Source organism: Bufo gargarizans, chromosome 1, assembly GCF_014858855.1.
Source record: "Bufo gargarizans isolate SCDJY-AF-19 chromosome 1, ASM1485885v1, whole genome shotgun sequence".
NCBI classification, from domain to species: domain Eukaryota; kingdom Metazoa; phylum Chordata; class Amphibia; order Anura; family Bufonidae; genus Bufo; species Bufo gargarizans.
The window spans coordinates 745,265,381-745,278,258 of record NC_058080.1 but is presented as its reverse complement, the minus strand read 5'-3'; the positions used below and the strand labels follow the sequence as shown (position 1 = coordinate 745,278,258).

The 12,878-nt window shown below is 44.1% G+C and overlaps 1 protein-coding gene across 1 annotated transcript; it reads left to right on the top strand.

Moving 5' to 3' along the window:
• Positions 1 to 1,813: 1,813 nt before the first annotated feature.
• On the top strand, positions 1,814 to 9,222 carry LOC122930485 (gastrula zinc finger protein XlCGF26.1-like). Its single transcript, XM_044283928.1, has 3 exons — positions 1,814 to 1,949; positions 2,497 to 2,553; positions 6,842 to 9,222. Exons 1-3 carry the CDS (start codon positions 1,814 to 1,816, stop codon positions 8,644 to 8,646), a joined length of 1,998 nt encoding a protein of 665 aa, XP_044139863.1. The 3' UTR covers positions 8,647 to 9,222.
• The last annotated feature ends 3,656 nt before the right edge of the window (positions 9,223 to 12,878 follow it).

The following is a 12,878-nucleotide window of genomic DNA, read 5'->3' as shown; positions in this document are numbered from 1 at the left end:
ATAATACACAGCATCTGCAGTACTTGGAGAAGACAGAGGTGTCAGTGCTACAGTCCTATAGTAACACGTGGTGCACAGAACCCCGGTGCCATGTGTTACTATGGTAACAGCCCCCAGCTATTCAGCAGTGACCTGCAGGGGGCAGTCCAGTGGCTTCTATAAGGAGCGGCCAGGTCCTGTCTACATGAGTGTGGAGAAGCTCGGGTTCTGCTCGGTCTCAGAACGTATTATCACTGCGCTGTAGCTCCATGCTGGTGTCAGTCCAGTGACCTGGCGCTAAGATCGGAGACCTGGGGGCCATTGTCAGGTGGTGAGATGTCAGGATTCGGCGTCTCCATACTATGGAGCACATTAGCTGAGAGGACGGTTTATGTTTCCTATAGTGACCACAACACAACAGCTCGCAGAACGTCTGAGGAGATCCGACTATTGGTGGCAGTTTATATGATGTTATGTTTATACTCATAGGCCTGGTTATATCTGATCACTGATGAGAGTGATCACCATGTCTCACCTTGATGTCCATGACCACAACATGGACTGTCTCCATACTGGCCAGGAAAGAGGAACCTCCGGGATCTGAATTATGGAGCTGCAAGTCTTCTGTACATTTGAAGGGGTTTTCTGACATTTTTATACTGATGACCTATCCTCACTATAGGTCATCTGTCTGATCAGCGGGGGTCAGACCCCGGGGACCCTCACCGATCAGCTATTTGAGGAGGCAGCGACGCTCCTATCACCACCGCAGCCTCCGCAGAGCTCACCCAGCGCAGCGCTGCACATTGTATAGTGGTTGTGCTTGGTATCACAGCTCAGCCTCATTCACTTCAATAGGACGGAGCTCCTAGGCCATGTGACCGATGAACATGTCCAGTGGCTTAGGTTACTCTACAAGGGTCCCGGGTGTCAGATCCTCGCTGATCAGATACTGATGACCCATCCAGAAGATACTGCAACATGTCTGAGGTGGTGAGATGTAACTCAGCTGCAGTTTTGTATTTCTCTTATGGTGCTCCCTCTCCGGCTTGTCTCAGACCTGCAGTCGCTCAGTGGCGCCTCCTGTGTTTCCCCTGCACCAACATCTCTGCGGCCCAAATCATTTAACAGCATGTGCACAGAAAACTGGTGCATGTTAGACCAGAAGTCATCTCCAGGTCCTGAGCAGCCCTAGATTTCTTTCTCAGCCACAAAGAACTCCTGAAGATGCTCCAGAATCATTACCTCTTCATAATCCGGGAGCATTGTACTCCAGCGGGTTCACTAGTTACACTGGATTAAGAAGCGCCAGTCTTAATACATTCCCCCCAAATGGTGCGACTCCTTCCCCTGCACAACCGCCATCAGTGCCCCTCACAGTAAAGAAACATTATGGCGAACAGGACACAAAAGGTCTAATAGACAGAATGGAGGTCAATGGGTAAAAGGAATCCCATAGTAACTGCCTCAGATACAAGTCGGTCAGGATGGGAGCTACCGGCATCTTTCCCTCTTCAGGGGAGGTAGAATATGGGTCAGGAGGAGGATTCTCACCATGGGAGAAGTTTAGAGCGATTCTCCTCACGTTCCTTCAGTGACCATAGCCCATGTCTTCAGACAAGGGGAGAGCAGTATCTCTGATCATTGCATTTTCCATGGATCGGACATTTTTCAGCACATCCCACAGATGACGATCAACTTGAGATCTGGGCATCTGGAGACGGGTCATGACCTTCATCTCTTTGTGATGTTCCTCAGTCCTGGACAGTTTTTGCAGTGTATCCTGACATTATCCTGCTGAAAGAGGGCAACGCTATTAGGGGGCACTACTGCCATGAAGGGTGGTACTTGGTGGTACATGTCACATCCACATGATGCCAGGAGACAAGGTTTTTTAGAAGAACATTGCCCAGAGCATCGTATTGCCCTCACCAGCTTGTCTTCTTCCCATAGTGCTATCTGTTTCCCAGGTACGTGGCTCGCACATGCACTTCGCCATCCACATGATGTAATGTGATTCTTCAGATCATGTTTATTCTACCATTGCTCCTTTTCAGATGCTCAGGGGCCCATTGTGGGCATCTCGGCACAGGTGGTGAGGAGCATAATATTATTTACTCTTGATCACTAAACCTAGAAGTGAAGGAGCTGAGAGAAGAGTCTGATCTATAGACAGATCTACAGGAGGCCATGTGTTCAGTCACTGTGTGCTTGTGTCTCCACAGATGGATCCAGGAGGAGAAATCCACCAGAGAGATGTCCCCGTCCTCTGTATTCCCAGGACTGTCCAGAGGAGAAGGTCCCAGAGAATCCTCAGGTAGATGGAGCTGAGCCCTATACACATCTATATAGGGGGGTCCTGCAGTCATAGAGGGGTCATAGATTGTGGGGGTCTCTCATGTGGATCTGTTAGATTTCCCACCTGTCTGCTGTATTGTACTGAATTGTTACAGGTGACAAATCAGGGGGAAGATCTGACTGATATTAAAGTGGAGGATGAAGAAGAGAGGATGATGGGCGATCCCCCGTGTAAGAGTGAGGTGGAGGAGGACATTCCAGGAGATGTCACCACAGGTATGGAATCATGAATGGAGAAAGTGATTCTGATAAAGTCTTCCCCTTATCCAGCTGACATCTGCCGACCATGTGACTTCCCCTCTGTGTTGCCCCGCCCCCTTAGACAGAATGTGACACTTATTTCTTTAGACACGCCAAAGAAAACAGCAAAAAATAGAAACAAAATGAGACAATTGCAGGGATTTTTATGTTGTTATAAAAAATAAAAGCAAAACAATAAATTACAAGTAAGGCCTCGTTCACATCAGCGTTCAGCCTTTCCGTTCTCCTGCTCCGTTATAGGAGCAGGAGAACGGAAAGGACGGATTGGGCACATAACTGAGACGAGCGGAGCCTACGAACCCCATAGACTATAATGGGGTCCGTTAGGTTTACGCTCAGAAAAAGTCCTGCACGCTGGTGTGAACTCAGCCTTAATGGTTCCATTGAAATGTACAACTCATGTCACAAAACACAAGTCCTCGTACGGCCACAGACACAAATATAAAAGTTTGATGTCTTGGAATATAACAATGAGAATTCAAAAAAATGGACATTAAATGACAACCAGCCTAGTCATTAAGTGGTTAGAGCTGTTTGTTTGTTGTGTTTGTTCCTTCCTTCTGGTGCACTCCTGTCCTCAGCTCCATGATTATCAGGAAGCTCCGATGTCACATGTGATTATTGTACAGACACAGACGTCTCAGTGATGGTCACCTGCACTCACAGGACACGTCATTAGCTCCACCGTCTTAATTCTTGATAGGACCCTCGTTCCCCTTAGAACATCCTGAATTCTTAGTGTAATGGACCCAACAAGGTGCTGGAGACCTTTATTACAGGTTCTGATTGATGACCTCACTCTGTCTATTCCACTGCATCCTGAAGAGGTCTATAAACCTGAGGTCTGGGGACTGTGCGGCCATTAGGCTATACAGACCGCATTGTCGTGTCCATACACTTAGGCCCCTTTCACACGGGCGAGTTTTCCGCGTGGATGCGATGCATGAGTTGAACGCATTGCACCCGCACTGAATCCCGACTCATTAATTTCTATGGGGCTGTTCACATCACTTGTGCGTTGCGTGAAAATCGCAGCAAGCTCTATTTTGTGCGTTTTTCACGTAACGCAGGCCCCATAGAAATGAATGGGGTTGCGTAAAAATCGCAAGCATCCGCAAGCAAGTGCAGATGCGGTGCGATTTTCACGCACGGTTGCTAGGAGACGATCGGGATGGAGACCCGGGAAAATAATAGCAGGGAAAATAATAGCATTCTGAATACAGAATGCATAGTACAATAGCGCTGGAGGGGTTAAAAAAAAAATTAAACTCACCTTAGTCCACTTGATCGCGCAGCCCGGCTTTTCTTCTGTCTCAGTCTTTGCTGATTGCAGTAACAGGACCTGTGGTGTCATCACATGGTCCGTCACATGATCTTTTACCATGGTGATGGACCATGTGATGACCGGAGTGACGTCACCACAGGTCCTGTTACTGCAATCAGCAAAGAAGGAGACAGAAGAGATGCCGGCTGCGCGATCAAGTGGACTAAGGTGAGTTTAATTATTTTTTTTAACCCCTCCAGCACTATTATACTATGCATTCTGTATTCAGAATGCTATTATTTTCCCTTATAACCATGTTATAAGGGAAAATAATACAATCTACAGAACACCGATCCCAAGCCCGAAGTTTTGTGAAGAAGTTCGGGTTTGGGTACCAAACATGCACGATTTTTCTCATGCGTGTGCAAAACGCATTACAGTCTAAACCCTTTGAGGTCATAGCGATTTCCCATTTTCGTTTCTCACTCTGTGTCTTCCCAGCGTCCATCTGTTCCTTAAAGGGGTTGTCTTACTTCAGCAAATAGCCTTTACTATGTAGAGGAAGTTAATACAAACCACTTACTAATGTATTGTAATTATTCATATTGCTTCCTTTGCTGGCTGGATTCATTTTTCCATCACATTATGCACTGCTCGTTTCCATGGTTACAACCACCCTGCAATTCATCAGGGGCGGTCATGCTTGCACACTATAGGAAAAAGCGCCGGCCTCTCTGGTGGTTCGTACCGTGCTAGTGCTTTTCCCTATAGTTTGCATGCACGACCACCGATGCTGGATTAGAGGGTGGTCATAACCATGGAAACGAGCAGTGTATAATGTGATGGAAAAATGAATCTAGCCAGCAAAGGAAGCAATATGGACAATCAGAATACATTAGTAAGTGGCTTTTATTAACTTCCTCTACATAATAAATGCTATTTGCTGAAGTGAGACACCCCCTATAAGTGCCGTGCTCCTCTCAGTGTACCTCCGCCCCCGCTGTCTCACACAAGCTTAGTCCAGGCTGCAGTAAAATAACAGGAGCTGTAATTACACACTGAACCTGCTGCTGGAGGAAGGAGGATCTCACTGCAGGACCTGGGAGACTGCATCTACTGAGCATTAATGATGCTGACCTAATTATTATCCAAGTCACGCCTCAAGACCTGTTTAAAAGGTCGGACCCTGACTTATAGGATAGCTACCTGACATCTGGTGGCATTAGAGGCAGAGCTGGTTTATACCATATACAGTCAGGTCCATAAATATTGGGACATCGACACAATTCTAACATTTTTGGCTCTATACACCACCACAATGGATTTGAAATGAAACAAACAAGATGTGCTTTACCTGCAGACCGTCAGCTGTAATCTGAGGGGATTTACATCCAAATCAGGTGAACGGTGTAGGAATTACAGCAGTTTGCATCTGTGCCTCCCACTTGTTAATGGACCAAAAGTAATGGGACAGAATAATAATCATAAATCAAACTTTCACTTTTTACTACTTGGTTGCAAATCCTTTGCAGTCAATTATAACCTGAAGTCTGGAACGCATAGACATCACCAGACGCTGGTTTCATCCCTGGTGATGCTCTGCCAGGCCTCTACTGCCACTGTCTCCAGTTCCTGTTTGTTCTTGGGGCATTTTCCCTTCAGTTTTGTCTTCAGCAAGTGAAATGCTCAATCGGATTCAGGTCAGGTGATTGACTTGGCCATTGCAGAACATTCCACTTCTTTCCCTTAAACTCTTTGGTTGCTTTTGCAGTATGCTTTGGGTCATTGTCCATCTGCACTGTGAAGCGCCGTCCAATGAGTTATGAAGCATGTGACTGAATATGAGCAGATAATATTGCCCAAAACACTTCAGAATTCATCCTGCTGCTTTTGTCAGCAGTCACATCATCAATAAATACAAGAGAACCAGTTCCATTGGCAGCCATACATGCCCACGCCATGACACTACCACCACCATGCTTCACTGATGAGGTGGTATGCTTAGGATCATGAGCAGTTCCTTTCCTTCTCCATACTCTTCTCTTCCCATCACTCTGGTACAAGTTGATCTTGGTCTCATCTGTCCATAGGATGTTGTTACAGAACTGTGAAGGCTTTTTTAGATGTTGTTTGGCAAACTCTAATCTGGCCTTCCTGTTTTTGAGGTTCACCAATGGTTTACATCTTGTGGTGAACCCTCTGTATTTACTCTGGTAAAGTCTTCTCTTGAATGTTGACTTTGACACACATACACCTACCTCCTGGAGAGTGTTCTGGATCTGGCCAACTGTTGTGAAGGGTCTTTTCTTCACCAGGGAAAGAATTCTTTGGTTATCCAGCACAGTTATTTTCCGTGGTTTTCCGGGTCTTTTGGTGTTGCTGAGCTCACCGATGCGTTCCTTCTTTTTAAGAATGTTCCAAACAGTTGTTTTGGCCACGCCTAATGTTTTTTGCTATCTCTCTGATGGGATTGTTGTGTTTTTTCAGCCTAATGATGGCTTGCTTCACTGATAGTGACAGCTCTTTGGATCTCATCTTGAGAGTTGACAGCAACAGATTCCAAATGCAAATTGCACACTTGAAATGAACTCTGGACCTTGTATCTGCTCATTGTAATTGGGATAATGAGGGAATAACACACACCGGCCATGTAACAGCTGAGAAGCTAATTGTCCCATAACTTTTGGTCCCTTAACAAGTGGGAGGCACATATGGAAACTGTTGTAATTCCTACACGTTCACCTGATTTGGATGTAAATACCCTCAAATTAAAGCTGACAGTCTGCAGGTAAAGCACATTTTGTCCGTTTCATTTCAAATCCATTGTGTTGGTGCATAGAGCCAAAAATGTTAGAATTGTGTCAATGTCCCTATATTTACGGACCTGACTGTATCTAATTACAGCCTAATAGGAATGTTATAGGTTTGTCCACTCTGTGGTTTGAAAAATAATTGCAAATTCCACTTTTTTTTTCACAGAGAATTCAAGTAAAATTATTAAGGGCAAAGCTATATTATCACTAAATTACAAAGAAGAAGATGAATATGTCCTGCAGCGCTCTTCAGGAGAAAACCTCATTACCCTTAATTTACACCCAGGACTTCACAGTACAGATCTATTATATAATCCCCCTCATCATGAGGAACCTTCCCCTGACCAATTACAGATTGTTACCAAAAATACAGGTCAGAAAGGGGATAAAAGGTTTCAGGGTAGTAAAGAGTTTACAGAACAATCAAGAGTTTCTACACACAGAAGAATTCACACAACACAGCAGGATAATGGAAAATGCATTGCAAGTAAATCAGATTGTGTTAAACATGAGCTAATTCACACAGGAGAGAGTCCATATTCATGTTCAGAATGTGGGAAATGTTTTACTAAAAAATCATATCTTGTTAAACATAAGAGAATTCACACAGGAGTAAAGCCATATTCATGTTCAGAATGTGGGAAATGTTTTACAGATAAATCAAGTCTTGTTATACATTGGAGAATTCACACAGGAGAGAAGCCATATTCATGTTCAGAATGTGGAAAATGTTTTAGAGTTAAACCCCATCTTATTAGACATGAGAAAAGTCACACTGGAGAGAAACCATATTCATGTTCAGAATGTGGGAACTGTTTTACTCATAAATCAACACTTGTTATACATATGAGAATTCACACAGGAGAGAAGCCATATTCATGTTCAGATTGTGGGAAATGTTTTACAGATAAATCAAATCTTGTTATACATGAGAGAAGTCACACAGGAGAGAAGCCATATTCATGTTCAGAATGTGGAAAATGTTTTAGAGTTAAACCCTATCTTATTAGACATGAAAAAAGTCACACTGGAGAGAAACCATATTCATGTTCAGAATGTACGAAATGTTATAGAAGGAAAGCAGATCTTGTTATGCATGAATGTCGTCACACGGGTGCAAAGCCATATTCATGTTCAGAATGTGGGAACTGTTTTACTCATAAATCAACACTTGTTATACATATGAGAATTCACACAAGAGAGAAGCCATATTCATGTTCAGATTGTGGGAAATGTTTTACAGATAAATCAAGTCTTGTTATACATGGGAGAATTCACACAGGAGAGAAGCCATATTCATGTTCAGAATGTGGAAAATGTTTTAGAGTTAAACCCTATCTTATTAGACATGAGAAAAGTCACACTGGAGAGAAACCATATTCATGTTCAGAATGTGGAAAATGTTTTAAAGTTAAACCCTATCTTATTAGACATGAGAAAAGTCACACTGTAGAGAAACCATATTCATGTTCAGTATGTGGGAAATGTTTTACACAAAAATCATATCTTGTGAAACATGAAATAATTCACGCAGGAGAGAAGCCATATTCATGTTCAGAATGTGGAAAATGTTTTAGAGTTAAACCCCATCTTATTAGACATGAGAAAAGTCACACTGGAGAGAAACCATATTCATGTTCAGAATGTGGGAAATGTTTTACACAAAAATCATATCTTGCGAAACATGAAATAATTCACGCAGAAGAGAAACCATATTCATGTTCAGAATGTACGAAATGTTATAGAAGGAAAGCAGATCTTGTTATACATGAAAGAAGTCACACGGGTGCAAAGCCATATTCATGTTCAGAATGTGAGAAATGTTTCACAGATCAATCCAGTCTTGCTAAACATAGGAGAACTCACACAAGAGAGAAGCAGGATCCATGTTTAGAATTTAAGAAATGTTTTACTACTAAAACCAGACTTAATATTCATCAGAGAAGTCACACAGGAGATAAGCCATTTTGATGTTTTATATGTTGAAAACGCTTTCTAAGAAGGAACTAAAATTCAACAGATCAGGAAAAACTACCGTATTTTTCAGCCCATAAGACGCACAAAAGTGAATGGCAGTGCGACTTATGGGGCGAATGCTGCCATTTGCAGGCAGGCTGGCCAGTTACTCACTTCCTCACGGCACATGCCCTGCCCACTTTATTAATGAAGCAGGCGGAGCATGCGCCGCCAGGAAGTGTGTGACCGCAAGCCTGCCTGCAAGTACGGGTGTTCAATAGTGAGTACTAAGGTACGCGGATTGCGCTATCTTGTAGTTTAAATATGGATTGCCTACAGTTAACATATCAATTGCCTACAGTTTACATCTGAATACTGGTATGTACGGGGCCTGGTGTATTAGAGTACAGTGACTGCAACGAGCCCCGCACCGATTTTAACACCAGTTGCCGGCCCCCCTTGTTTTAGGGTCACTATTTACTGTACACAGGGACACTGTTATGGGGGATATCTGTGGATGACACATATATAGCATCTTTATGTGTCATCCACAGATGCCCCCATAACAGTGCCATCCACAGATCCCCCCCATAACAGTGCCATCCACAGATCCCCCCCATAACAGTGCCATCCACAGATGCCCCCATAACAGTGCCATCCACAGATGCCCCCATAACAGTGCCATCCACAGATCCCCCCCATAACAGTGCCATCCACAGATCCCCCCCATAACAGTGCCATCCACAGATCCCCCCCATAACAGTGCCATCCACAGATCCCCCCATAATAGTCCCATCCACAGATCCCCCCATAACAGTGCCATCCACCGATCCCCCCCATAACAGTGCCATCCACCGATCCCCCCCCATAACAGTGCCATCCACAGATCCCTCAATAACAGTGCCATTCACAGATCCCCCCATAACAGTGCCATCCACAGATCCCCCCCATAACAGTGCCATCCACAGATCCCCCCCATAACAGTGCCATCCACAGATCCCCCCCATAACAGTGCCATCCACAGACCCCCCCCATAACAGTGCCATCCACAGATCCCCCCATAATAGTCCCATCCACAGATCCCCCCATAACAGTGCCATCCACCGATCCCCCCCATAACAGTGCCATCCACCGATCCCCCCCATAACAGTGCCATCCACAGATCCCTCAATAACAGTGCCATTCACAGATCCCCCCCATAACAGTGCCATCCACAGATCCCCCCCATAACAGTGCCATCCACAGATCCCCCCCATAACAGTGCCATCCACAGATCCCCCCCATAACAGTGCCATCCACAGATCCCCCCCATAACAGTGCCATCCACAGATCCCCCCATAATAGTCCCATCCACAGATCCCCCCATAACCGTGCCATCCACCGATCCCCCCCATAACAGTGCCATCCACCGATCCCCCCCCATAACAGTGCCATCCACAGATCCCTCAATAACAGTGCCATTCACAGATCCCCCCATAACAGTGCCATCCACAGACCACCATTAGTTCAAAGTCAAGTTTTTTTTCTTATTTTCCTCCTCAAAAACCTTCTTATGAGGTGAAAAATACGCTATATTGTTTTTTAGATATGGGAAATGCGAAAAGAGCAAAAAATAATTTTAAACCCATCTTATTCACAGACATTAAGTTTTGGGCTACATGGCAACATGCATCACATTACTGCAAGTCTCAGAACAGTCTCACAACTTGTCTGCAACTTGCTGTCCTACAGCTATTTTAGAGCTGAGATTTGGCAGTAAAAAATATCTGCCAAACTACAAGACTTGCAGGTTGCACATGACTTGCATTGTCTTCTATCATAGGAAACCAATATAACAAAAAAGACTTCACGTCAAAACGTCGCTATGTTTGCTGCCTCCTGAATAAAACAACAGATTATTCAAATGGATGAGTTCTGCGGATCTTTCTACTAACTTGCTATCATGGGAAAGTCGGATATGATTTGCGATCAAGAATCCAAGTGTTGGATTTTATGTGACTGTCATGATGACATGTAGCGTGTCGTGTTGTGAACCTATTGACATTCATTATATGTAGTGTCACAATGCAGCATATCATCTGATGTCACCATGTATCTCCAGCTTAAATGCCAATAAGAGTATTTATTTTTTGGGTGGAATTATCCTGGATCAGCCAAACAACTACAATATATTTCTTGGAAGAGAAGAAGAGCCTTGTTTACTTCAGAGCAGTGAAGATGAACTGTCCCCATGAACCTTGCTTCTTATCCCTGTATTCACACCTCCACCCACATTGCGGGAGAGTCCAGAGTGACATGGGGAGAAGTAGCGAGGCTCAGTATAATAGTTTTATAACGTATGTGGACATATTAATATTTCATCTTTATTCAAACAGTATTTACAGATAAAATAAACTCTTCTATTTGCTCCATGACAGCGTCACCATTGTCACTGACAGACATTGTCTTCTTGGCTCATATTATACTTTCTCCTAGCGCTGTGACCTTCATTGCTCTTACAGACTAACCCTCCTGTGCGGAGACAGTGATATTGGTGGCATGATGACTACATCACTGATTTATCTGACCGGGTGATCTGTGATAATTAACCCCATATGTACATTCCTGCGGTTTAATGGTAAACCTATCTAGATACTGGAGCTGAGTGATATATCGGTGGTGGGAATCACTGGTGATGTGACATCTGTTAATTAACCCCTGAACAATGACAACATGACTTCAGTGACCAAGTGATGCTCATATATGTGTTTCATTTGTATCCTCCTCCATCTTTATTACCTGCAGAACATGAATGGAGGCAGATGCAGAATTCTGTAGGTACTGTATCCAGCTCACTTATACGGCCTCAGATGGATCTGGATAGATTAGAGGCTTGGTCAGATAAGTGGAAAATGAGGTTTACCACATTGCACAGTGAATTCAGTTTAGAATACTAACCACTACATATAAGGCCGTCCACAATCTGTCCTCTCCTTACATCTCTCACCTGCTTTTCCAGTACATCTTCACACGTAATCCCCGATCCTCACGAGACCTCTTTCTTTCTTCTCCTCTTGTCTGTTCATCGTCTACAAGATTTCTCACCTGCATCCTCCATACTCTGGAACTCAATACCCCAGTACATCAGACCCTCCCCAAACATCCAAACCTTTATAGGCAGCCTGAAAACCATCTCTTCAGGAAAGTCTACCACCTACAAGGAGCACGCTGCCACCACACGGCCAGATGAGCAGCTTTACCCTCACCTGCTGTGTCCCTCTCCTTCCCTTGTAGATTGTAAGCTCTTGTGGTCAGGGTCCTCTCCCCTCTGTACCGGCTTCATGTTTATGGTATTTGTATTTTTTGTATTATGTATGTGTAACCCTCTCTTGATGTGCAGCGCCCTGGAATTAATTACTCTTTGTAATAAATAATAATAACACTGATAAATGCGGAAAAAATATATGTTCTTGTGTATGAGCCCCAATACTGACATGGAAAAGGACTTAGGAAGTTGACAGTAAACTTAACTGTAGAAACCAGTGTCAGGCAGCTGCTGCCAAGGCTAATAAGATACCGGGGAGCATTAAAAGGGGCATAGATGCTGGTGATGAGTAGTGATGGACGAACATTGGCTGGGATGGTTCCCAGTTCCGCGAACGCGATCAAATGTTCGCGAACCACAAGTTTGCGGCGAACCCCATTCACTTTAATGGCAGACGAACCTGAAAAACTTTCAGGTAATATTTGCAGCCACCAAATACAAACTATGAGTGCACAAATAGTCCCACAACATGGACAGTGATATACCAGAGCGGGATCATTGGCAAAAATTCCCACAAACAATATGTATTTTAATCAGGAGCCATTTTTATGCGTCTAGAAATTTTTTATTTCCCATCAGTTTCATGTATACAAATGTGCAGCACTCCACGTTTTTTGTATCCTGCAGAGTCTATTAAAAAAAATGCATACTTTAACGTAAATTTTATTTCTACCATGGAACTGTATGGTGAATGGACGCCACTGTACGGCATCAGTCTGAGGCATCTGTTAACGCATACATTTTTGGTATGCATTAAATAGATGGTAAAAATAGGATGTGAACCCAGCCCTAGTGTCAGAATAAGCCCCAGTACACAGCGGAGCAGCGTGGCGGAGAAGGGAGGCCGCCATGTACTGACAGAGCGCTACCTGGTCCTGGTGGTCAGGGATGAGGACTGTGTTTCCCAAGGATCATTTTCTACTGGGAAATACAGGGCCCAGTA